Source organism: Tamandua tetradactyla, chromosome 4, assembly GCF_023851605.1.
Source record: "Tamandua tetradactyla isolate mTamTet1 chromosome 4, mTamTet1.pri, whole genome shotgun sequence".
Taxonomy (NCBI): Eukaryota; Metazoa; Chordata; class Mammalia; order Pilosa; family Myrmecophagidae; genus Tamandua; species Tamandua tetradactyla.
Genome location: NC_135330.1, coordinates 5,004,421 through 5,032,233, shown reverse-complemented (window position 1 = coordinate 5,032,233; position 27,813 = coordinate 5,004,421). Strand labels below are relative to the sequence as shown.

General features: G+C 38.4%; 2 protein-coding genes and 1 pseudogene across 4 annotated transcripts in view; 2 read left to right on the top strand and 1 right to left on the bottom strand.

The window, feature by feature from the left end:
- Positions 1-6,436, top strand: part of LOC143679809 (uncharacterized) — a 113,843-nt gene extending 107,407 nt beyond the window's left edge. For both annotated transcript variants that reach the window (XR_013173952.1, XM_077156131.1), the window contains exon 4: positions 5,945-6,436. Coding sequence is in view for 1 of the 2 variants with exons in the window: in XM_077156131.1 (XP_077012246.1) it covers positions 5,945-5,952 (8 nt within the window). In the remaining variant the exon portion in view is untranslated. The remainder of the gene's footprint in view (positions 1-5,944) is intronic.
- Positions 1-27,813, bottom strand: part of GOLPH3L (golgi phosphoprotein 3 like) — an 80,388-nt gene that overhangs the window by 28,097 nt on the left and 24,478 nt on the right. The gene's annotated exons all lie outside the window — the stretch shown is intronic.
- LOC143679802 (protein SDA1 homolog pseudogene) lies at positions 22,467-26,138 on the top strand (annotated as a pseudogene). Its single transcript, XR_013173949.1, has 2 exons — positions 22,467-23,166; positions 23,506-26,138. The product of XR_013173949.1 is annotated as a protein SDA1 homolog pseudogene (transcript).

Below are 27,813 nucleotides of genomic sequence, written 5' to 3'. Positions count from 1 at the left end.
CACTCTTCTGTTGATGGAGATTTTGGCTGTTTCCATCTCTTTGCAATTGTAAATAATGCTGCTATAAACATTGGTGTGCAAATGTCCGTTTGTGTCTTTGCCCTTAAGTCCTTTGAGTAGATACCTAGCAATGGTATTGCTGGGTCGTATGGCAATTCTATATTCAGCTTTTTGAGGAACCGCCAAACTGCCTTCCACAGTGGTTGCACCCTTTGACATTCCCACCAACAGTGGATAAGTGTGCCTCTTTCTCTGCATCCTCTCCAGCACTTGTCATTTTCTGTTTTGTTGATAATGGCCATTCTGGTGGGTGTGAGATGATATCTCATTGTGGTTTTGATTTGCATTTCTCTAATGGCCAGGGACATTGAGCATCTCTTCATGTGCCTCTTGGCCATCCGTATTTCCTCTTCTGAGAGGTGTCTGTTCAAGTCTTTTTCCCATTTTGTAATTGGGTTGGCTGTCTTTTTGTTGTTGAGATGAACAATCTCTTTATAAATTCTGGATACTAGACCTTTATCTGATATATCATTTCCAAATATTGTCTCCCATTGTGAAGGCTGTCTTTCTACTTTCTTGATGAAGTTCTTTGATGCACACAAATGTTTAATTTTGAGGAGTTCCCATTTATTTATTTCCTTCTTCAGTGCTCTTGCTTTAGGTTTAAGGTCCATAAAACCGCCTCCAGTTGTAAGATCCATAAGATATCTCCCAACATTTTCCTCTAACTGTTTTATGGTCTTAGACCTAATGTTTAGATCTTTGATCCATTTTGAGTTAACTTTTGTATAGGGTGTGAGAGATGGGTCTTCTTTCATTCCTTTGCATATGGATATCCAGTTCTCTAGGCACCATTTATTGAAGAGACTGCTCTGTCCCAGGTGAGTTGGCTTGACTGCCTTATCAAAGATCAAATGTCCATAGATGAGAGGGTCTATATCTGAGCACTCTATTCGATTCCATTGGTCGATATATCTATCTTTATGCCAATACCATGCTGTTTTGACCACTGTGGCTTCATAATATGCCTTAAAGTCAGGCAGCGTGAGACCTCCAGCTTCGTTTTTTTTCCTCAAGATGTTTTTAGCAATTCGGGGCACCCTGCCCTTCCAGATAAATTTGCTTATTGGTTTTTCTATTTCTGAAAAATAAGTTGTTGGGATTTTGATTGGTATTGCATTGAATCTGTAAATCAATTTAGGTAGGATTGACATCTTAACTATATTTAGTCTTCCAATCCATGAACACGGTATGCCCTTCCATCTATTTAGGTCTTCTGTGATTTCTTTAGCAGTTTTTTGTAGTTTTCTTTATATAGGTTTTTTGTCTCTTTAGTTAAATTTATTCCTAGGTATTTTATTCTTTTAGTTGCAATTGTAAATGGGATTCGTTTCTTGATTTCCCCCTCAGCTTGTTCCTTACTAGTGTATAGAAATGATACAGATTTTTGAATGTTGATCTTGTAACCTGCTACTTTGCTGTACTCATTTATTAGCTCTAGTAGTTTTGTTGTGGATTTTTCCGGGTTTTCGACGTATAGTATCATATCGTCTGCAAACAGTGATAGTTTTACTTCTTCCTTTCCAATTTTGATGCCTTGTATTTCTTTTTCTTGTCTAATTGCTCTGGCTAGAACCTCCAACACAATGTTGAATAATAGTGGTGATAGTGGACATCCTTGTCTTGTTCCTGATCTTAGGGGGAAAGTTTTCAATTTTTCCCCATTGAGGATGATATTAGCTGTGGGTTTTTCATATATTCCCTCTATCATTTTAAGGAAGTTCCCTTGTATTCCTATCTTTTGAAGTGTTTTCAACAGGAAAGGATGTTGAATCTTGTCGAATGCCTTCTCTGCATCAATTGAGATGATCATGTGATTTTTCTGCTTTGATTTGTTGATATGGTGTATTACATTAATTGATTTTCTTATGTTGAACCATCCTTGCATACCTGGGATGAATCCTACTTGGTCATGATGTATAATTCTTTTAATGTGTTGTTGGATACGATTTGCTAGAATTTTATTGAGGATTTTTGCATCTGTATTCATTAGAGAGATTGGTCTGTAGTTTTCTTTTTTTGTAATATCTTTGCCTGGTTTTGGTATGAGGGTGATGTTGGCTTCATAGAATGAATTAGGTAGTTTTCCCTCCACTTCGATTTTTTTGAAGAGTTTGAAGAGAATTGGTACTAATTCTTTCTGGAACGTTTGGTAGAATTCACATGTGAAGCCATCTGGTCCTGGACTTTTCTTTTTAGGAAGCTTTTGAATGACTAATTCAATTTCTTTACTTGTGATTGGTTTGTTGAGGTCATCTATGTCTTCTTGAGTCAAAGTTGGTTGTTCATGTCTTTCCAGGAACCCGTCCATTTCCTCTAAATTGTTGTATTTATTAGCGTAAAGTTGTTCATAGTATCCTGTTATAACCTCCTTTATTTCTGTGAGGTCAGTAGTTATGTCTCCTCTTCCATTTCTGATCTTATTTATTTGCATCCTCTCTCTTCTTCTTTTTGTCAATCTTGCTAAGGGCCCATCAATCTTATTGATTTTCTCATAGAACCAACTTCTGGCCTTATTGATTTTCTCTATTGTTTTCATGTTTTCAATTTCATTTATTTGTGCTCTAATCTTTGTTATTTCTTTCCTTTTGCTTGCTTTGGGGTTAGCTTGCTCTTCTTTCTCCAGTTCTTCCAAATGGATAGTTAATTCCTGAATTTTTGCCTTTTCTTCTTTTCTGATATAGGCATTTAGAGCAATAAATTTCCCTCTTAGCACTGCCTTTGCTGCGTCCCATAAGTTTTGATATGTTGTGTTTTCATTTTCATTCGCCTCGAGGTATTTGCTAATTTCTCTTGCAATTTCTTCTTTGACCCAGTCGTTGTTTAGGAGTGTGTTGTTGAGCCTCCACGTATTTGTGAATTTTCTGGCACTCTGCCTATTATTGATTTCCAACATCATTCCTTTATGGTCCGAGAAAGTGTTGTGTAAGATTTCAATCTTTTTAAATTTGTTAAGACTTGCTTTGTGACCCAGCATATGGTCTATCTTTGAGAATGATCCATGAGCACTTGAGAAAAAGGTGTATCCTGCTGTTGTGGGATGTAATGTCCTATAACTGTCTATTAAGTCTAGTTCATTTATAGTAATATTCAGATTCTCTATTTCTTTGTTGATCCTCTGTCTAGATGTTCTGTCCCTTGATGAGAGTGGTGAGTTGAAGTCTCCAACTATTATGGTATATGAGTCTATTTCCCTTTTCAGTGTTTGCAGTATATTCCTCACGTATTTTGGGGCATTCTGATTCGGTGCGTAAATATTTATGATTGTTATGTCTTCTTGTTTAATTGTTCCTTTTATTAGTAGATAGTGTCCTTCTTTGTCTCTTTTAACTGTTTTACATTTGAAGTCTAATTTGTTGGATATTAGTATAGCCACTCCTGCTCTTTTCTGGTTGTTATTTGCATGAAATATCTTTTCCCAACCTTTCACTTTCAACCTATGTTTATCTTTGGGTCTAAGATGTGTTTCCTGTAGACAGCATATCGAAGGATCCTGTTTTTTAATCCATTCTGCCAATCTATGTCTTTTGATTGGGGAATTCAGTCCATTGACATTTAGTGTTATTACTGTTTGCATAATATTTTCCTCTAACATTTTGCCTTTTGTATTATATATATCATATCTGATTTTCCTTCTTTCTACACTCTTTTCCATATCTCTCTCTTCTGTCTTTTTGTATCTGACTCTAGTGCTCCCTTTAGTATTTCTTGCAGAGCTGGTCTCTTGGTCACAAATTCTTTCAGTGACTTTTTGTCTGAGAATGTTTTAATTTCTCCCTCATTTTTGAAGGATAATTTTGCTGGATATAGGAGTCTTGGTTGGCAGTTTTTCTCTTTTAGTATTTTAAATATATCATCCCACTGTCTTCTAGCTTCCATGGTTTCTGCTGAGAAATCTACACAAAGTCTTATTGGGTTTCCCTTGTATGTAATGGATTGTTTTTCTCTTGCTGCTTTCAAGATCTTCTCTTTCTCTTTGACCCCTGACATTCTAACTAGTAAGTGTCTTGGAGAACGCCTATTTGGGTCTAATCTCTTTGGGGTGCGCTGCACTTCTTGGATCTGTAATTTTAGGTCTTTCATAAGAGTTGGGAAATTTTCAGTGAAAATTTCTTCCATTAGTTTTTCTCCTCCTTTTCCCTTCTCTTCTCCTTCTGGGACACCCACAACACGTATATTTGTGCGGTTCATATTGTCCTTGAGTTCCCTGATACCCTGTTCAAATTTCTCCATTCTTTTCCCTATAGTTTCTGTTTCTTTTTGGAATTCAGATGTTCCATCCTCCAAATCACTAATTCTATCTTCTGTCTCTTTAAATCTATCATTGTAACTATCCATTATTTTTTCTATGTTTGCTACTTTATCCTTCACTTCCATAAGTTCTGCGATTTGTTTTTTCAGTTTTTCTATTTCTTCTTTATGTTCAGCCCATGTCCTCTTCATGTCCTCCCTCAATTTATCGATTTCATTTTTGAAGAGGTTTTCCATTTCTGTTCGTATATTCAGCATTAGTTGTCTCAGCTCTTGTGTCTCATTTGAGCTATTGGTTTGTTCCTTTGACTGAGCCATATTCTCAATCTTTTGAGCGTGAACAGTTATCTTCTGTTGCTGGCGTCTGGGCATTTATTCAGATTTCTCTTGGTGTTGGACCCAGCAAGGTTGTAATATTTTTCTGTGAAATCTCTGGGTTCTGTTTTTCTTATCCTGCCCAGTAGGTGGCGCTCGTGGCACACGTTTGTCTGCGGGTCCCACCAGTAAAAGGTGCTGTGGGACCTTAAACTTTGGAAAACTCTCGCCGTCCTGGGGGTTCGCTAGCCGAAGCGGCTTGAGCCGGCCCTCGGTCCGAACGCAGGGAGGGTTGCTGGTCGCCGCAGCCAGGGAAAGAGCCCGTCCGAATTTCCTAGTCGGCCCTGGGCAACAAGCGTGGCGGGAGGGCGCCAGCGGCAGCGGCCCGCCCGAGAGAGTGCACGTTCCCCGGGAGTCACGGGTTTTGAAGGGGCCTCCCCCACCCGTCACCGTTCTCCGCGGGCTGGGGATTTCCGATCCAATTCTCTCAGTTGGTCCGGGGGCTGCGCGTGGTGTGGGCGCCAGTCGCCTTGGTTTCAGGGGACCGCCTCTCCAATTCTCCCAGCCGGCCCGGGAAGGGGGAAGGGAGTAACTCCGGCCGCTTCCCGCCCCGCCCGGTAAGGCCCGCGCGCCTCGGCGATCTCACCCAAGCTGCTTCTCTCAGCCAGCCAGCCGTTCCAGGATGGGGTACGCTGTCTTTTTTATCTCTGTTGTGGCTTTGGGCGCTTTCTGTATCGTTTCTACTCCCCTAGTAGGTGTCCTGGAGACGAAACTAAGATCCGCGCGTCTTACTAAGCCGCCATCTTCCAGGAAGTCCCCAATAACTAACTTTTATATGAGTGCGATAAGAAATAAAGACATCAGCTGATGATTCGGCCTGTTAATCCTCAACATTGTCAAAATGTTTTTTCTGACTGTTGTTTTAAGTCACACTCTTCAAAAAACAAGGGCAGAACAATAATAAAGTAAAAGAAGCTTCTGGAGCTTAAGCCTATCATTGTCCTAAATCTTTGACATATGCAAAGCAAAGTATCTTTCCTGCAAACTAAATGGGACTCCAGTACTTTCATGTAGTTGAGTTTTCAGAGACAGAGGCTTAGACATACCATTATTGTATATATACCAACATGGCTCTGGTTGTATTAATTATGTTTAAGAGTTAATAACTGCTGAGCATTGAATTGTGTACCCTGGTTTGGACATGTTCTTGGTCTTGGTCCTCATTCTGCTGGTTGTGGACCCATTTAAATAAGATCTCGTCAAGATATTTTTCCACTTAGGGTATGGCCCAACTGAAACAGGCTGTGCTTTTATCTAGATTACTGAAGTCCTTTATGGGTAGAGTCAAAGTTGGATGGAGAAAGCAGCTCTGGGGAACACCAGGAACTGGAAGTCAACAGAACTAGAAAGCGAAAGGAGAAGTTGCAGCCATGTGCATTGACAAGTGACGGAAAAGTCAAGAACCCCAAGACTGGGATGAAGCAAGCCTCACCTTTGAAACTGTGGACCAATAAATTTCCATTGTTAAGCTAACCCAATGAATGGTATTTATTTCAGCAGCTAGGAAACCAAAACATAACCAACCAAGTCCAAAGGTAGAAGAACACATAAACTGGTATAGTAATCGGCAAGAGCAGACTATAAAAGCACAGAATGGTTGTGCTAGTGCACCCCTGTGGCAGGTTTTCAGCAGAGGCTGAATGGAACAGTCTTGCTAAAGAGATCAGAGGAATAAGGATAGTCAGGATCAGTGGAGTAAAGATAGTCAAGATAGGAAGAGAAAGACACATTCTTCTTTCCCACTTATCTGCCATCCTGATTTTTTTGGGGGGGGGTGAGGGGTACATGGTCTGGGAAACGAACCTGGGTCTCTCGAGTGGAAGGCAAGCATTCTATCACTGAACCATTTGTGCCCCTCATCCTGCCTTTTGAAAGGTATATAGCTTAATAGATTGTGAGTATGTGCCTGTTTTAAATTATGGTCTAGCGCTGCTCCATTTCTTTCTTTTTTTTCTTTATGATAGATTTATTATTCAAAAATCTCTAGGATAATAAAAATGTGTTATACCTAAACATAAAAAATTAAGAAAGTATAAAATACTCTGCAATGATATTATCAGCCACACAGTAAACCAATTTAATCTGCAAATTCTGGTAGTATTAGTTATGACATCAGTTTTGTGAAACAGATATCCAGAGTTCATGAGAGCTAAAACATTACAAAAGTTTATCTTTCTTTTAACTTTTCTTTTAAAGTTCTGCTACCATTCTAGGTTTTCCTCCCAGGTTCCTTCTACCTTGTGGCTAGTCATGCTAAATTTTAGCATCCCTCTCCTAAAATATTTACTTCAGTTGTTGCCATCTATCTCTATTCCACTGGTCCTCATGCTAGACAGAGCAACCAGAGAGAGGCAGACGGTAGTTCTCTGACCCAGACCTTAGCAGAGAAGTTATGGAGGTTTGGAAAAGAAGCCTTCTTTTCCAATTCTTGCTTCTTATTTATTTTTTTTTTTTAATTTTTTTTTATTGTTATTTTTTTTATTAATTAAATAAAGAATTAACAAAACAATTAGAAATCATTCCAATCTACATGTACAATCAGTAATTCTTAATAACATCACATAGTTGCATATTCATCATTACTTAGTACATTTGCATCGATTTAGAAAAAGAAATAAAAAGACAACAGAATAAGAATCAAAACAATAATAGAAAGAAAAAAAAAACAAAAAAAACAAAAACAAAAAACCTATACCTCACATGCAGCTTCATTCAGTGTTTTAACATAATTGCATTACAATTGGGTAGTATTGTGCTGTCCATTTCTGAGTTTTTATATCCAGTCCCGTTGTACAGTCTGTATCCCTTCATCTCCAATTATCCCTTCTCTTTTTTTTTTTTTTAATTAACGGAAAAAAAGAAATTAACCCAACATTTAGAGATCATACCATTCTACACATGCAATCATTAATTCTTAACATCATCACATAGCTGCATGATCATCATTTCTTAGTACATTTGCATTGGTTTAGAAGAACTAGCAACATAACCGAAAAAGATATAGAATGTTAATATAGAGAAAAAAATAAAAGTAATAATAGTAAAATCAAAACAAAACAACACAAAACAAAACAAAAACCTATAGCTCAGATGCAGCTTCATTCAGTGTTTTAACATGATTACTTTACAATTAGGTATTATTGTGCTGTCCATTTTTGAGTTTTTGTATCTAGTCCTGTTGCACAGTCTGTATCCCTTCAGCTTCAATTACCCATTGTCTTACCCTGTTTCTAACTCCTGCTGAACTCTGTTACCAATGACATATTTCAAGTTTATTCTCGAATGTCCGTTCACATCAGTGGGACCATACAGTATTTGTCCTTTAGTTTTTGGCTGGATTCACTCAGCATAATATTCTCTAGGTCCATCCATGTTATTACATGGTTCATAAGTTTATCTTGTCTTAAAGCTGCATAATATTCCATCGTATGTATATACCACAGTTTGTTTAGCCACTCTTCTGTTGATGGAGATTTTGGCTGTTTCCATCTCTTTGCAATTGTAAATAATGCTGCTATAAACATTGGTGTGCAAATGTCCGTTTGTGTCTTTGCCCTTAAGTCCTTTGAGTAGATACCTAGCAATGGTATTGCTGGGTCGTATGGCAATTCTATATTCAGCTTTTTGAGGAACCGCCAAACTGCCTTCCACAGTGGTTGCACCCTTTGACATTCCCACCAACAGTGGATAAGTGTGCCTCTTTCTCCGCATCCTCTCCAGCACTTGTCATTTTCTGTTTTGTTGATAATGGCCATTCTGGTGGGTGTGAGATGATATCTCATTGTGGTTTTGATTTGCATTTCTCTAATGGCCAGGGACATTGAGCATCTCTTCATGTGCCTCTTGGCCATCCGTATTTCCTCTTCTGAGAGGTGTCTGTTCAAGTCTTTTTCCCATTTTGTAATTGGGTTGGCTGTCTTTCTGTTGTTGAGATGAACAATCTCTTTATAAATTCTGGATACTAGACCTTTATCTGATATATCATTTCCAAATATTGTCTCCCATTGTGAAGGCTGTCTTTCTACTTTCTTGATGAAGTTCTTTGATGCACACAAATGTTTAATTTTGAGGAGTTCCCATTTATTTATTTCCTTCTTCAGTGCTCTTGCTTTAGGTTTAAGGTCCATAAAACCGCCTCCAGTTGTAAGATCCATAAGATATCTCCCAACATTTTCCTCTAACTGTTTTATGGTCTTAGACCTAATGTTTAGATCTTTGATCCATTTTGAGTTAACTTTTGTATAGGGTGTGAGAGATGGGTCTTCTTTCATTCCTTTGCATATGGATATCCAGTTCTCTAGGCACCATTTATTGAAGAGACTGCTCTGTCCCAGGTGAGTTGGCTTGACTGCCTTATCAAAGATCAAATGTCCATAGATGAGAGGGTCTATATCTGAGCACTCTATTCGATTCCATTGGTCGATATATCTATCTTTATGCCAATACCATGCTGTTTTGACCACTGTGGCTTCATAATATGCCTTAAAGTCAGGCAGCGTGAGACCTCCAGCTTCGTTTTTTTTCCTCAAGATGTTTTTAGCAATTCGGGGCACCCTGCCCTTCCAGATAAATTTGCTTATTGGTTTTTCTATTTCTGAAAAATAAGTTGTTGGGATTTTGATTGGTATTGCATTGAATCTGTAAATCAATTTAGGTAGGATTGACATCTTAACTATATTTAGTCTTCCAATCCATGAACACGGTATGCCCTTCCATCTATTTAGGTCTTCTGTGATTTCTTTTAGCAGTTTTTTGTAGTTTTCTTTATATAGGTTTTTTGTCTCTTTAGTTAAATTTATTCCTAGGTATTTTATTCTTTTAGTTGCAATTGTAAATGGGATTCGTTTCTTGATTTCCCCCTCAGCTTGTTCCTTACTAGTGTATAGAAATGATACAGATTTTTGAATGTTGATCTTGTAACCTGCTACTTTGCTGTACTCATTTATTAGCTCTAGTAGTTTTGTTGTGGATTTTTCCGGGTTTTCGACGTATAGTATCATATCGTCTGCAAACAGTGATAGTTTTACTTCTTCCTTTCCAATTTTGATGCCTTGTATTTCTTTTTCTTGTCTAATTGCTCTGGCTAGAACCTCCAACACAATGTTGAATAATAGTGGTGATAGTGGACATCCTTGTCTTGTTCCTGATCTTAGGGGGAAAGTTTTCAATTTTTCCCCATTGAGGATGATATTAGCTGTGGGTTTTTCATATATTCCCTCTATCATTTTAAGGAAGTTCCCTTGTATTCCTATCTTTTGAAGTGTTTTCAACAGGAAAGGATGTTGAATCTTGTCGAATGCCTTCTCTGCATCAATTGAGATGATCATGTGATTTTTCTGCTTTGATTTGTTGATATGGTGTATTACATTAATTGATTTTCTTATGTTGAACCATCCTTGCATACCTGGGATGAATCCTACTTGGTCATGATGTATAATTCTTTTAATGTGTTGTTGGATACGATTTGCTAGAATTTTATTGAGGATTTTTGCATCTGTATTCATTAGAGAGATTGGTCTGTAGTTTTCTTTTTTTGTAATATCTTTGCCTGGTTTTGGTATGAGGGTGATGTTGGCTTCATAGAATGAATTAGGTAGTTTTCCCTCCACTTCGATTTTTTTGAAGAGTTTGAAGAGAATTGGTACTAATTCTTTCTGGAACGTTTGGTAGAATTCACATGTGAAGCCATCTGGTCCTGGACTTTTCTTTTTAGGAAGCTTTTGAATGACTAATTCAATTTCTTTACTTGTGATTGGTTTGTTGAGGTCATCTATGTCTTCTTGAGTCAAAGTTGGTTGTTCATGTCTTTCCAGGAACCCGTCCATTTCCTCTAAATTGTTGTATTTATTAGCGTAAAGTTGTTCATAGTATCCTGTTATAACCTCCTTTATTTCTGTGAGGTCAGTAGTTATGTCTCCTCTTCCATTTCTGATCTTATTTATTTGCATCCTCTCTCTTCTTCTTTTTGTCAATCTTGCTAAGGGCCCATCAATCTTATTGATTTTCTCATAGAACCAACTTCTGGCCTTATTGATTTTCTCTATTGTTTTCATGTTTTCAATTTCATTTATTTGTGCTCTAATCTTTGTTATTTCTTTCCTTTTGCTTGCTTTGGGGTTAGCTTGCTCTTCTTTCTCCAGTTCTTCCAAATGGATAGTTAATTCCTGAATTTTTGCCTTTTCTTCTTTTCTGATATAGGCATTTAGAGCAATAAATTTCCCTCTTAGCACTGCCTTTGCTGCGTCCCATAAGTTTTGATATGTTGTGTTTTCATTTTCATTCGCCTCGAGGTATTTGCTAATTTCTCTTGCAATTTCTTCTTTGACCCAGTCGTTGTTTAGGAGTGTGTTGTTGAGCCTCCACGTATTTGTGAATTTTCTGGCACTCTGCCTATTATTGATTTCCAACATCATTCCTTTATGGTCCGAGAAAGTGTTGTGTAAGATTTCAATCTTTTTAAATTTGTTAAGACTTGCTTTGTGACCCAGCATATGGTCTATCTTTGAGAATGATCCATGAGCACTTGAGAAAAAGGTGTATCCTGCTGTTGTGGGATGTAATGTCCTATAACTGTCTATTAAGTCTAGTTCATTTATAGTAATATTCAGATTCTCTATTTCTTTGTTGATCCTCTGTCTAGATGTTCTGTCCCTTGATGAGAGTGGTGAGTTGAAGTCTCCAACTATTATGGTATATGAGTCTATTTCCCTTTTCAGTGTTTGCAGTATATTCCTCACGTATTTTGGGGCATTCTGATTCGGTGCGTAAATATTTATGATTGTTATGTCTTCTTGTTTAATTGTTCCTTTTATTAGTAGATAGTGTCCTTCTTTGTCTCTTTTAACTGTTTTACATTTGAAGTCTAATTTGTTGGATATTAGTATAGCCACTCCTGCTCTTTTCTGGTTGTTATTTGCATGAAATATCTTTTCCCAACCTTTCACTTTCAACCTATGTTTATCTTTGGGTCTAAGATGTGTTTCCTGTAGACAGCATATCGAAGGATCCTGTTTTTTAATCCATTCTGCCAATCTATGTCTTTTGATTGGGGAATTCAGTCCATTGACATTTAGTGTTATTACTGTTTGGATAATATTTTCCTCTAACATTTTGCCTTTTGTATTATATATATCATATCTGATTTTCCTTCTTTCTACACTCTTTTCCATATCTCTCTCTTCTGTCTTTTTGTATCTGACTCTAGTGCTCCCTTTAGTATTTCTTGCAGAGCTGGTCTCTTGGTCACAAATTCTTTCAGTGACTTTTTGTCTGAGAATGTTTTAATTTCTCCCTCATTTTTGAAGGATAATTTTGCTGGATATAGGAGTCTTGGTTGGCAGTTTTTCTCTTTTAGTATTTTAAATATATCATCCCACTGTCTTCTAGCTTCCATGGTTTCTGCTGAGAAATCTACACAAAGTCTTATTGGGTTTCCCTTGTATGTAATGGATTGTTTTTCTCTTGCTGCTTTCAAGATCTTCTCTTTCTCTTTGACCCCTGACATTCTAACTAGTAAGTGTCTTGGAGAACGCCTATTTGGGTCTAATCTCTTTGGGGTGCGCTGCACTTCTTGGATCTGTAATTTTAGGTCTTTCATAAGAGTTGGGAAATTTTCAGTGAAAATTTCTTCCATTAGTTTTTCTCCTCCTTTTCCCTTCTCTTCTCCTTCTGGGACACCCACAACACGTATATTTGTGCGGTTCATATTGTCCTTGAGTTCCCTGATACCCTGTTCAAATTTCTCCATTCTTTTCCCTATAGTTTCTGTTTCTTTTTGGAATTCAGATGTTCCATCCTCCAAATCACTAATTCTATCTTCTGTCTCTTTAAATCTATCATTGTAACTATCCATTATTTTTTCTATGTTTGCTACTTTATCCTTCACTTCCATAAGTTCTGCGATTTGTTTTTTCAGTTTTTCTATTTCTTCTTTATGTTCAGCCCATGTCCTCTTCATGTCCTCCCTCAATTTATCGATTTCATTTTTGAAGAGGTTTTCCATTTCTGTTCGTATATTCAGCATTAGTTGTCTCAGCTCTTGTGTCTCATTTGAGCTATTGGTTTGTTCCTTTGACTGAGCCATATTCTCAATCTTTTGAGCGTGAACAGTTATCTTCTGTTGCTGGCGTCTGGGCATTTATTCAGATTTCTCTTGGTGTTGGACCCAGCAAGGTTGTAATATTTTTCTGTGAAATCTCTGGGTTCTGTTTTTCTTATCCTGCTCAGTAGGTGGCGCTCGTGGCACACGTTTGTCTGCGGGTCCCACCAGTAAAAGGTGCTGTGGGACCTTAAACTTTGGAAAACTCTCGCCGTCCTGGGGGTTCGCTAGCCGAAGCGGCTTGAGCCGGCCCGGGGTCCGAACGCAGGGAGGGTTGCTGGTCGCCGCAGCCAGGGAAAGAGCCCGTCCGAATTTCCTAGTCGGCCCTGGGCAACACGCGTGGCGGGAGGGCGCCAGCGGCAGCGGCCCGCCCGAGAGACTGCACGTTCCCCGGGAGTCACGGGGTCACCGTTCTCCGCGGCCTGGGGGTTTCCGATCCAATTCTCTCAGTTGGTCCGGGGGCTGTGCGTGGTGTGGGCGCCAGTCGCCTTCGTTTCAGGGGACCACCTCTCCAATTCTCCCAGCCGGCCCGGGAAGGGGGAAGGGAGTAACTCCGGCCGCTTCCCGCCCCGCCCGGTAAGGCCCGCGCGCCTCGGCGATCTCGCCCGAGCTGCTTCTGTCAGCCAGCCAGCCGTTCCAGGATGGGGTACGCTGTCTTTTTTATCTCTGTTGTGGCTTTGGGCGCTTTCTGTGTCGTTTCTACTCCCCTAGTAGGTGTCCTGGAGAAGAAAGTAAGATCCGCGCGTCTTACTAAGCCGCCATCTTCCAGGAAGTCTCTCATTTGGTTTTGACTTGCATTTCCCTAATGGCTAATGGTGTTGAACACCTTTTCATGTGCTTATTGGCTATATGTGTATTTTCTCTGAGAAATGTCTATTCAAATCCTTGCTCATTTTTTCCCACACAATTGGTTTATTTTTTTTCAGTAAGATAAAATAGAATACAGTTATGATTCTTTTATTATTTTCACAATGTGAAAACTAAAATTGAATTCCAAACTATATGTGTAAGTAAATCTAGAATATAAAAGGGTTAAATAAGATTTTATCTTTTAAAAATGCAAGAATTTCGGAATACTCACATGGAAAAAAAAAGAAATGTGACTCCACCACACAGCATACAAAAAAAAAAAGGTTGCAAGAATTTAAGTTTTCCTTAAGTTTAACAAACCTCACAGAAGGAAAATCAGCTCTTCCTCCTCCCACTCCCCAGCCCTACCCACAGGCAGTGAATGTGGGCTGAGATTGCTGTGCACTGTCCAGTCTCGCCAGAGTCTTCTTTCCATTGTCTCCCTTGCAGCAGCTGTGGTGGGGCCCAAGGATGGCCAGAAGAGCCGGAAATGGCCTCTTCAGGATAAAAGCTTGGTAGGGGTCTAGGCAGAGACTATGGTTTGACAGCAGTGCTAAACATGGGGCAGACTTGGCCCTTCTATCCTGGACTGCCCTAGAGCAAGTCATCAGTCTGGGTTCTGAAGCAAGAATTAAGGCTGGAGATTTTACAGTGGATTCCATTCTGGTGGGGGAATGGGGTGGAGTGGGAAGAAGTTGGTAAAAACATGATCTCCTATTTTGGTCTTTCAGATTAAAAATTGTCTTTTTTCGGGTAATTTACAGACAGAGTTGAAACTTGTTTTATAAGAAAGGAAAGTTGCTGAGTGGAGTTATTCCAGTAACCTAGACGTGGGCAGATCCAAACTGCCTTTGCAGGAGCTCCTACCCTCACCAACCTTGATAAGATGGGGGCTGGAGCGTTGGAACCTCTCACCCTGCCCAGGCAGGGTCAAGGGATCTTTTTCTCTTCCTTTTTTGGGTGCATGGTCTGGGAATTGAACCCAGGTCTTCTGCATGAAAGGCAAGCATTCTTACTACTGAACTACCTGCCTGACTTGTAATAATTTTCTAGTAGGAGAAACAGACTCATCTGTGTCCTTCCTTTCCTGGTCTGTGCTACTACAGCTACTGGATCCTCTCAGCCCAATTAAGAGGTGCATGCTGAGAAATATGTCCCCACTGGCCCAGAAAATAACACTCTGGGAGCTGGGCCCTGGCCATGAATCACTATTCTAAACAGATCCAAACCTGCTGTCCCTGTGAAATATACTGCCTTCTCTCACTAAACCTGCCTGTAATAGATGTGGATTGGCTGTCCTTGGACAGGGCTGCAAGGACAGGTAAGGCAGAGACCACACATTCTTTTGGTCCTCAGGAGGGACTGAGCAGGCTCCATCTGGAAAGAGGAGAATCTGTGGCAGCAGCTTCCCCAGTTGCTCTCCAGCATATCCAATGATTACTGTAGCCTATGAAACATCTGTTAAAAAAAACTCAATATAGAAATTTAGCTGCAGAGGCCAGTGTGTAGACAGACCCCAGCTGCAGTTGTGTGCTGCAAGTAGCTTCATTTGATCAAGTACCAAATCCTTGCCCTAGGAAAATGGTAAACCACAATTAGTAGGGTCAGGGTGTGCTCCTGATCCCTTCTCATGGATCTTGTATATAGAAATGGTGGGTCTTGTTCATGGACTAATCTTGAGTGGGGCTAATTTTCAAAGTGAGATTACTGATTCTCTTCTTGTGTGATGTGAGTTTTTTCATAGCAAGTCAGGTAAATTTTCTTAAGAATCTTTCCATCTCCCATTTCCAGCTCTGTAGAGAGTGAGGCCTTCTCCAGCCCAGCCATGTGGCCAATCACAGCAGTCTCCACGGCCAAGGCACATGTGGCCATCAGGTATCCTGGCTGCTGGGACTAAAGATAAATGAAGAAGTAAAAGGCTGAACACTAAGTAGGGTTTCTGGCAAAGCCATGTGCATTGTGGTAACTTTAACACCAGCTTGTAGTCCTCCATTAACTCAGTCTCTGGAACACTTCCTGCTGAAAGCTTTTTTTTTTTTTTTTTTTTTTTTAACATGGGCAGGCACTGGGAAACGAACACCAGCATGGCAGGCGAGAACTCTGCCACTGAGCCACCGTTTCCCACGCTGCTGAAGGCTTTTTATAAGTTTGACTACAGCAGTGACTGGGATATGTTGTTTTAAATCCACTAGTCATGCTCAAAGAAAATATACTTCATGTTTTAATTTTATACATCCTTATACAATGGCTATACACTACATTATCAGAATGAAGGGAAAAACCCAAATGATCATCTCAATTGATACAGAAATGGCATTTGACAAAATATAGTACCCTTTCTTGATTAAAAATACTTGGAACACTAGGAATAGAAGGAAAGTTCCTCAACATGATAAAAGGTTTATATAGAAACCCCACAAGTAACATCCTACTTAATGGTGAGAGACTAAAAGGTTTCCCTTAAAGATCAGGAACAAGACAAGGACGCCCAGTCACCACTGTCATTCAACATTTATTGGAAGTTTTTTCCCAGAAGGATTAGGCAAGAAAATAAATAAGAGGCATGCAGAGTGGAAAGGAAGAATTAAAACTTTCCCTACTTGCAGATGATATGATCCTATATACAGAAAATCTTGAAAAATCAACACACCTCTTAGAGCTAATAAATTCAGCATAGTAGTCGGTTACAAGATCAACACCTCAAAATCAGTACTGTTTATATACACAAACAATGAACAATCAGAAGAAGTTAAGAAAAAAATGCCATTCAAAATAGCAACCAAAAGAATCAAATATCTAGGAATAAATCGAGCCAAGGATGTAAAGGACTTGTACACAGAAAACTACAAAACACTACTAAAAGAAATTAAAGATGACCTAAATAAATGGAAGGATATTGTTTAGTATGTCTGTGAGGAAATACTAAATTTCATTAAGATGTCGATAGTACCCAAAGCAATTTATAGAGTCAATGCAATCCCAATCAGAATTTCAACAACCTTCTTTGAAGAAATGGAAAAGCCAATCATGTGATTTATATGGAAGAATAAGGAGTCCTGAATAGTTAAAGCCATCTTAAAAAAGATGAATGAAGTCAGAGGACTCACACTTCCCAACCTTAAAACTGATTACAAAGTCAAAGTAATAAAAACAGCATATTACTGGGAAAAAGAAAGACATAGATCAATTCAAATTGAGCACTGAGAAATCAGCACTCATATTTATGGACAACTGATTTTTTAAATTTTTATTTAATTTTTATATATCTATATCTATATCTATATCTATATATACACACACACACAAAGCGAAGAAAAAAGCAGTAATTTTCAAAGCACTCTTCAACTAGTTACAGGACAGATCCCATAGTTTGTCATGGGCTACCATACCAGTATCTCAGATTTTTCCTTCTAACTGCTCCAGAACACTGGAGGCTAGAAAGAATAAATATTTTTTTATCACCACAATCGGCTTTTTGTGTGTGTGTGAAAAATAACATATATACAAAAAAGCAAAAAATTTCAAAGTATATTGCTACATTAGTTGTAGAACAGATTTCAGAGTTTAGTATGGGTTATAATTCCACAATTTTAGTTTTTTACTTAAAGCTTCTCTAAGGGACTGAAGACTAAAAGAAATATCAATGTAATGATTCAGCAATCATACTTGTTTGTTAAAGCCTAGCTTCTCTATATAACTCCAGCATCACCTTTGATCTTTCTCCTACTCTTCAGTGGTATCTGGGTTATGCCCATTCTACCTTTTTCATGTTAGAAGGGGCTGTCTATAATATGGGGTAGGGAGACGGGTCTAGCTGATGTTCTGGAGAGACTGGCCCCTCTGGGTTTCAGGACTTATCCTGGACAACTGATTTTTGACAAGTTGGCAAAGACCACTCAATTGTAAAAGAATGGTCTCTTCAACAAATAATTTTTGGAAAAATGGATCTCCATTTGGAAATAAAAAGACAGATGACTTTTACCTCACACCATATACAAAAATCAACTCAAAATGGATCAAAGGCTTTAAAAAAGAATTGGCAATATCAAACTCCTAGAAGAAAACATAGGGAAACATCTTCAAGACTTTGTGTAGGCAATGGTTTCTTAGACTTTACACTCAAAGCATAAGCAACAAAAGAAAAAAAAAAAACAGATAAATGCTCCCTCTTCTCACTATGAGTTGCTCCTTCCTCCCCAGTCAGGGCATTCTATTCTTTGCCCCAGGGTGCTGTGTTTTGATTGTGTCTTACAATTATTTAGCTCTCTGGAAAGTGCTTCTCAGTGCATGGCAAGTTCTGGGATGGTGAGCCAGAAACAAGTGTCCTTTATGCGGCCACAAAATAGACTGGCACAGACATACGGTCACCCAGCATGTGCTTAGGGTTTTACTCTGCTCCCTATAGAACTGGCACCTGTGACCAATATTGAGAGCACAGGCTAGCTTTACATCAAGCCTGGGAGAGGGTGGGGGAGGGTCCAGCAAGGTTGTTATGAGGTTTTCCTACCATTTAAAAAAATATATATTTTAATTGCTAAAACAACATACAAACATACAAACATTCTTAACAACGCAAACATTCTATACAAGGTATACAATTAACGGCTCACAATATCATCATATAGTTGTAGATTCATTACCAGGATCATTTTTTAGAGCATCTTGCATCACTCCAGAAAAAGTAAAAAGAAAAAAGAAAAAACTCATACATACCATACCCCTTACCCCTTCCTCTCATTGACCACAGTATTTCCATCTACCCAATATATTTTAACCTTTGTTCCCCCTATTATTTGTTTATTTTTTTATCCATTTTTTTTGGGGGGGGTTCATGGTCCAGGACAAACCCGGGTCTCTCACATGGAAGGTGAGCATTTTACCACTGAACCACCCATGCACCCTTTATCCATATTTTTTACTCATTCTTTCCATACTCTGGATAAAAGGATCAGATAAAGTTTTCACAATCACACAGTCACACTGTAAACATTATGTCTTCATACAATCATCTTCAAGAAACAAGGCTATTGTAACACAGCTCTACAGTTTCAGGTACTTTCCTCCAGTCACTCTAATACACTACAAACTGAAAAGGGGTGCATTATATTATATCTATATAATGCATAAAAATAACCTCCAGAATAACATCTTGACTTTGTGTGAAATCTCTCAGACACTGACACCTTATTTTTTCTCATTTATCTCTTCCACCTTTTGGTCAAGAAGGTTTTCCCAATTCTTTGATGCCAGGTTCCAGCTCATCCCAGGGTTTCTGTCCCATATTGCCAGGGAGATTTATACCCCTGGGAATCATGTCCCACATATGGGGGATAGGGAGGGCAGGAGGTTCACTTGCCATGTCAGCTTAGAGAGAGAGACTACATCTGAGCAACAAAAGAGGTTCTCTGGGGGTGACTCAGGCATAGTTTTAAGTAGGCTTGGCCTATTGATACTTTGCAGTAATACGTTTCACAGGGGTAAACTCCAAGATTGAGGGCTTGGCCTATTGATTTGGTTGTCCCCACTGCTTGCTAGAGTATCAGAAATTCTCCAAATGCGGAAGTTGCATCTTTCCCCCTTTCTCCCCATTCCCCTAATGGGACCCTGCAAATACTTTATTCACTGTCCAAATCACTCTGGGATATATCGAAGCATCACACTAACCTGGACAAACCAACAAAATCTCATGCCCTATTCAAGATTCCCTGTTCTTAAGTGTTGAACTAAACTGATCATACAAGTTAAATTATTTCCTACCATTTTCAAGTTAAACTTTTTCTTGATTTGGTGCTTGCCCAGTTATTGCAACCCTTTTAACTGTTTTCTGGTGCTCTGAGAAAGAAGGCTCTTCCAGTTTTTGCTAGTTGTTCAAAGATTCTGTGGGGAGATGGAGCCCTAAAGCATCTCAATTCCTTGGGACTGGAAGTCCATTTCCTTCAGTTTTTTATTTAAATAATTTTGCATTTTAAAAAATTCTATTTAATTTTCAGGCTCACCTGGCCATTTGTGATAACTTTTTGCTGTTCATTTAGTGATTCTATATTTATTTATTTAAAAAGTCAGATATTTTATATCATCTGATCATTTTAATATAATAATATCAGTAGTAACTGGCAGACTAAATCCTATTGTCTGTTATTTCTGCTAACTCTTTCTCATGTTAGGTTGTGAATCTAATTTCTGTGAATCGCTGAGATTCTGGAGGCCTAAATTGAGGATATCTTTCTCCAGAAGAGCTGCTTTTGCTTCTACAGGAAGCTGTGAGTGGGGATTGGGATGGGGGGGGGGGTAAGGTTTGTGCCATGCAACTTGGACCACATTTAAATCTACCTTCCCCAATTTTTCTCAGGCCGAAGACTTATTTCTGATCACTCCAGTCCTCAGTTGCAGGACTGATCTGGTCATTTCCCTCAGGGCAACTTGGTTTTTATGTTGGGATTTTAGTTTTGGCATTTGTTAAGGGACTTTTGAAGATTTCCTTTACTTTTTAAGGGTCCAATGATAACATTAAATATTAAGTTTATTCAAGACTTATTATTTTGTAGCTCTTAGGAATATCTGACTACAAGATATTCCTGCTACAAGTAAAAGTCCTCTAATCCCATTTTTCTCACTATAGCCAGTATGATATTTAAGTTCAAATTTAATTATGCTACTCCCAACCGCTCTGCTTAAAAATCTTACATGCTTCTCTCAGTCTTCAGGATCAAGTCCAGAGTCCTTAGTATAGCACCAAATCAGGTTTCTACTTACTAGTCTCTTTTCTGGCCTTTCCCCCTTAAAACACACTGTTTCAGCTATCTGGAACTACTTGAAGTATCTTACTACATCATTTTACCTACTGATCTTTGTACACACTGCTCCCTCTGTCAATACTCTTTCACCCTCTAACTCTTCCTTATTCTTAAGGTTTGAGTTCATGCATCACATCTTCCATGTAAACTTTTCTAACATTGTTTTCTCCTCCATTCAACACCATGGTTAAGTTCCTCATCTAGGTGTGTCTGTATATAGCTCTCCCATAGCATCTGTTATACCAAATTGCAATCAACTGTCTGTCCTCACTAGATCATAAATTCCTTAGGGAGAGATTATCCCTTATGACTTATATATATCTGTGCAATGTTTCTTGAAAGCATAAATGTATAGGTGAAAGTGAATATGTTAATCTGGCAAAAGCTCAGACTTGAAGCATTTATACTCCCTTACACATCTCCAGATTTCCTTTGGTTCTGATCATAGAGTCAAGGCTGGGATTAGTTTACTCCAGCCTGCCTCATAACAAGAGTCATATCTGTGAAAGGAAGATGGGCCTTTTTTTGAGATACTTGGTTTTTATACAACTTATTTGCATAATTAAGGTTAAACTATAACTTACTTCAGAACACATAATTTATTTAGGCATAACATAATTCTAAAGACTTTGGTGACCTTATAAATCTCAACAGGTAGGCAAACATTTCAGCCAGTATTAAATTGTTTGGAGACAATTTTTTCTCTTGTTTTCTCATTTCTTCCTAACCATACAACTTCTGTTTCAGTGACAGTGATGTCAGATTGTCAACAGAAATATAAAGGAGAAGCACTGTAAACAAAGAAACAATGGAGACAAGGATCTAGAAACTATATGATCTTGAATACCACTCCCATCATAGTATCTCAAAACATGTATGACTCTCCAAATGAGTTTTTAAACTTTCTATTGTAAAATATGTCTAAATTAAAAAAGTATAAAAGCATGTATGTAGAATTTAAAAAATAATTATAAAACTAACACCTGTAACTATCAGTAAGAGACTGAAATTAGAAAAAGATGATCAGTGAGAAAGAGAGGAGAGAAAGACATGCACTATGGAGACAGATGACGAGACTATACCTATAGTGTCTTGCTATCTAAGGTAATACTTTAGAAAGAACAGATTCATGATACAAATCCAGTTGTAGAACAGTTTGGGAACAGGGAAGATATAATTGTTTAGATTTCTAAGATCGATTTTTCTCTAAATATACCTATTTACTTGGTGAATCCTCAGAGACCATTGATAATAAGAATCTTGTGTTACAAGGCCAATGCTTTGGTATGTCTGAGCAAGAAGATCTTGTCCATACATACTAAAATTCAACACTGTCATTAATTACTAGCCTATTAAAAACAAGAAGGATGGGCAAGCCACAGTGGCTCAGCAGGCAGAGTTCTTGCCTGTGATGCCGGAGACCTGGGTTCGATTCCCAGTGCCTGCCCATGCAAAAAAAGAAAAAAGAAAAAGAAAAAGAGGAAAATTTTAGGGCCTACGGAAAAAAAAAAGAATGGTAAATTGTACTATGACTATGGAGAACCTTGGAGGATTAGCAGAATGAAATCTTTGTATAGCGGACTTCATTTATTCTAAATATAAAATATATAATAAAAAAATCACATTAGAGAAATGTGTAGTTTTGAAAGTGAATGTCTCCTATTTCTAATTCCCCTCCAGATGATTGTTATTTTTAGTGTGTATTTTTCTAGGTTTTTATATAAATATTCTATTTTATATTTCTTATTATTTACAGAATTATTAACACTTTTTTTCACTTACCTATCATTTTGGATATCTTTGCACATTAGTAAATATAGATCTACCTAATTCTTTGTAATGTTGGTATAGCACTGGATTTTAGATGGACAATAAGCCCCTACACATGTACATTTAGGCTGCTTATAGTTTTGCTATTAGAAAAAAATGTTATAAAGACAGATTCATTTGTGGTATCTGCAGTGTAAATTTCTAACAAATTTTCAAGTAAAGATTATATTTAAAATTTTTAAATTGTCCTCTTGCTCCCTTGTAAAAGGTTGAGCAATGATATTTGAATAAATTCAGATAGTCAACATTTTAGGTGAATTTCCACCTAGTTAAGTATTGAAAGTTCCCTCCTTCTTCAAACTTCCTTGAAGACACACCTTAAAACAACTCTGAAGGTTAAAGGTTTTAAAGTTGCCTGTTTGAGGGAAAGACAGAAAAGAAAACAAGGAAACTTAAAGCATCATTAAATATCCATACTTATAAGGAGTTTTTCTTTGATAACATTAGAAAATATTTATGATAAAGTTGAATGAAAAAAGCTAGGTACGTGGCTGTGTATTCAAGATTATCATAATTACGTAAAATACTGTTTACTTTATAAGATTTTTTCTATTTCCAAATTTTTGACAGGAAGAAAATATTACTTTGATTATTAGAAAACACTTCAGAGAAAATAGCCAATACCTCCCCCAAACCAGAAAATCTGACATTAAAATTCCATAGGGTGGCAGAATTCTCGCCTGCCACACCAGAGACCCTGGGTTCGATATCCGGTGCCTGCCCATGTGGAAAAAAAAAAAAAAAAATTCCATGAGAGGAGAAGATTCTGGGAAGATGACAGAATAGAAAACTCCAGGACTCAGTCCCCTCACTAAAACTAATGAACTGGTCTAAGTCAACCATTTTGAAAGTCTGGAATCTTCTCTGAACAATGTTCAGCACCCACGGAAGAGCTGGAGGAAGAAGCTGGTAAATATTGGTGAATGTCATCCTCTGTGCAGCACATATCATTTCCCACCACACCACCCCCCAACTGTGTGGGAGGCAGCAGTGAGGACTGCAGCCTGGGCTCTTAGTACAGCTTGATGGTACCAGGGTGGGACATAAGGATCTAATCCTACAAAATCTGGTTGTGTGAGGACTAACCGCTGATCATTACTTTTCAGCCACTTCAGCTAGCTGGGGAGTCCGCTCTGGGGGCAGTCACTGTTCCAACCCCACTCAGACAAAAGCAGCAGAGGAGTGTTGAAGAGGTAGTACCTACTTCTTTTTAAAAATCTTCCTTTTTTCTCATTCCATATCCCACAGGAGAGCAAAAAAAGTTTGAGAAACTCACAAATTCATGTCTCAGCCAACAACAACAGCAACAACAATAACACCACCACCCTCATAATTCCAAAGAAGTGCAAGAACTATTTCCAGAATTATAACAACACAATACACAGAATGTCAAGTTCTCAACAAAAAATTACAAAACACTCAAGAACAGGAAAATATGTCCCCATTCACAGGAAAAAGTGAATTTACCAGAAGCCATCCCTGAAGAAGCTTATACACCGTAACTATTTGTCAATGACTTTAAATCGATTAATTTAAATATGTTCAATGAGCTAAAGGAATCCATATACAAAGAACCGAAGGAAACTAGGCAAATGTCTGTAACAAAATAATGATATAGAAATTATAAAAGGAACCAAACAGTTTTCTGAGAACAACTTGCTGCTGAGCCAGTTTGCAGCCAATATGTCCAGCAGGAACAACAAGCTGCCCAACAACTACCCCAGTTGCAGAATCTGATCAAGCAGGTCCCACCGGCTTACACTGAGGAGTTTCTATGGCAATATGATCACTACAAACCCAATGTGGAGATTTTCAAATTACAACCAAATAAACCCAGCAAAGACCTGGCAGAGCTAGTGATATTTATGGCACAAACTGGTGACTGCTACCCAGAATATCTACGTAACTTTCCTCAAGAACTGAAAGATCTGCTCTGTTACAATCACACTGTCTTGGATCCATATCTTCGAATGACATTTTGCAAAGCTTTGATCTTGTTGAGAAATGAGAATCTCATCAATCCATCAAGTTTGCTAGAATTCTTCTTTGAACTTCTGTGTTGCCATGATAAACTTCTGCGCAAGACTTTGCAGACTCGTTGTGACTGATAGCAAGAATATAAATGCAAAACACAAGAGCAATAAAGTGAATATAGTGTTGCAGAATTTCATGTATACCATGTTAAGAGACAGCAATGCAAACACAGCCAAAATATCTTTGGATGTGATGACTAGAACTCTACAAAAGAACCTTTGTAATGATACCAAAACTGTAATGTTATCACAACTACATATTTCTTCAAAGTCACCAAGATATTAGTTGCTGCTCTAACATTCTTCTTAGGCAAAGATGAAGAGGAGAAAAAAGACAGTGACTCAGAATCTGAAGATAAAGGACCAACAGCAAGACATCTGCTAGTGCAATATGCCACAGGGAAGAAAAGCTCCAAACATAAGAAAAGGTTGGAAAAGGCAATGAAAGTGCTCAAGAAACAAAAGAAGAAAAAGCCAGAAGTGTTTAACTTTTCAACTATTCACCTGATTCATGATCCCCGAGATTTGCAGAAAAATTACTAAAGCAGCTAGAGACTGCTAAGGAAAGGTTTGAAGTGAAGATGATGCTCATGAACCTTATCTCAAGATGGGTGGAAATTTATGAGCTTTTTCTCTTTAACTTCCATCCCTTTGTGCAGAAGTTTCTGCAGCCCCACCAGAGAGAAGTTACAAAGATCCTTCTGTTTGCTGCACAAGCATCTCATCATCTGGTACCCCCAGAGATCATTTAGTCATTGTTCATGGCTGTGGCCAAAAATTTGTTACTGACAAGAACTCTGGTGAAGTCATGCCAGTAGGATTCAATGCTATAAAAGAGATAACAGCTCCATATCCTCTAGCCATGAATGAAGAACTTCTCCAAGACCTGACCCAGTATAAAACACAAAAAGATAAGAATGTGATGATGTTTGCTAGAACTCTGATTCAACTCTTCTGAACACTAAATCCTCAGATATTGCAAAAGAAATTCCAGGGTAAGCTTACAGAAGCCTCAACTGAAGTAAGAGTGCAAGAATATGGAGAATTAGATGCTAAAGGTTACATTCCAGGAGTGGAAGTTCTGGAAGTTGAGAAAGAGGAAGAGAATGCTGAAAATGATGAAGATAGGTGGGAAAGTGCCAGTCTCAGTGAGGAGGAAGATGCCGACAGTGAATGGGTGGATGTGCACCACTCTTTCAATAAAAAGCAGCAAGAAATTTCTAAGAAGCTGAACAGCATGCCCATGGAAGAGCAGAAAGCCAAAGCTGCAGCCATCAGCACCAGGTGGGTTTTAACTCAGGAAGACTTCCAGAAAATCTGCAAGGCCCAAATGCAGAAAGAACTCAGTGCTGCCCGTGAGAAAGCCAAAAAGAAGAAATATATCGAAATAGACAGTGATCGAAATATACTGAAATAGTCAGGAGTCTAGGGGTAAATTACTTTCACTTCAGGACATTGAACACCTTCATAAAAAGCCAAAGTCTGACAAAGAAACAAGACTAGCAACTGCAATGGCTGGAAAGACAGACTGGAAAGACTGTGAGGAAGAAAACCAAAATGAGTACATTTTCCAGTTCTACAAATAAAGAGAAGAAAAAACAAAAGAACTTCATGATGATGCGGCATAGCCACAATGTCTGGTCAAAAATAAATGCTCCTTCAGAGAAAAACAGATGGTCTTATGAGATGCACTTCTGAAAAAGAGAAAACGAATAAAGTAACTAGCAAGTGAGTTTTCTACTCCCAGGAAATATTGTATTTGTTTCACTACTCTGAAAACTAGTAAATCAAGAATGTTTGTTTACATTTAAAAAGTCCAGAAGCACTGTATTTTGGAAACTATAGTATACTTAGTAGCAATTTGGCATTTTAATTTTTATTTCATAGTTGGAATGTTTGAAATGCAAACAGTAGCAGTACTGTAAAATCATTTCATTTAGCATCCATGCAAAAAAAATTAATGAATGCCTACTGTGTGTCACAGTGCACAAAAGTGAATGAATCTTCACTCAAGGCACTCATAGCCTAGTGGCAGGCATTGTGCAAATGTGTGTTGAGAGTACAATGTAAAGAGCTCTCTAGGAGAGACAGGTACATATGTCTTTGGGGTTACAAAGGCTTTAGAAATCAACTCTGTGGGGGATGGGGTTTTATAGTCTCTTAAAAAAAAAAGGACAATGTTAGAAGAGTAAGAGATTCTTACTGCTATATAGTCTTACCTGCTGAAAACATGTTCCCTCTGTATAGACTTTGGGTGGACAGTTTAGACATTTTAGACCATTCAAAGGATTTAAATATTTTTTGAATGCCATGCAAAGACTTTTTGGTTAAGACCTCATTTTTTACAAATTGCCTTAATTATAAATAATTTTACAATGTCTTTACTTCACCATTTGAGCTACCCATTCTTCATAGAGGAACAAAAAAAATCAGATTGGTTTCCTCAGCCTCCCTTTACCCTACAATATTTTCATCTCACTAATTGCCTTAAGTAAAATGGTTTCTTGTGTCAAAAATAAATAAATAAATAAAAATAAAGAAAGAAATTCTGGCACTGCAAAGTACCATAATTGAAATGAAAAAAACCTGTGAGATGGATTCACAGCAGGTTTGAACAGGCAGAGAAAGGATCAGTGTGCTTAAAGACAAGACAATTTAAATTATGCAGAAAAAAAAAATAATGGAGAAAACTGAACAGAGCCTGAGGGTAAGACACCATCAAGCATACAAACATGCATCACTGGAGTCCCTTAAGGAAAAGAGAGAAAGAAAGGGGAATAATATTTGAAGAAATAATGGCCAAAAAAGATTTATGTATTTCCAGGAAGTTCAACTTACACCAAGACATATTAGAGTGAAACTGTCAAAATCTGAAAGCAGCAGGAGAGAAGCAACTAGTTACACAGAAGGAAGCCCAATAAAAATAATAACAGATTTCTTGTCAGAAACCATGGAGGCCAGAAGACAGTGGAGTGGCATATTTAAAGTCCTTAAAGAAAAAAAAAAAGTCAACCAAGAATTCTATATCTGGCAAAAATATCTTTCTAAAAGAAGGAGAAATTAAGACATTTACAAATAAACAAAAACTGAAAGATTCATTATGAGAAGACCTGTCCTGCAAAAAAAAGCTAAAGGGAGGACTTCCGGAAAGATGGCCAACTAGAGTAGCTCGAGATTAGCCTTGCTCCATGGAATAGTTAGAGGAGGGACAGGAGGGTGACTGACGCAGCAATTCAGGAGTGTGGCTGACCTGGGAGAGCCTTCTGCACTGAATGTGGCAGGCCCGGTTGCAGAGGCCGAGGAACCAAGAGGCAGGAAGCTGGAGCCTGGCACGGAGGCACGGATCCCACAGGAGTGCATGGACGGGAGCATAAGAAAGGAAGTAAGCCAGGCTGCATTTCTTGGGTGCACTACCCTCACCAGTGCAGCTCTGTGACCGGTGACTCACCCCATACCCCATGCACCTGAACCCAAGTGTATGTACTTGCCCCACACCACCCCAAGTGCAGCCCAACCCACCTCT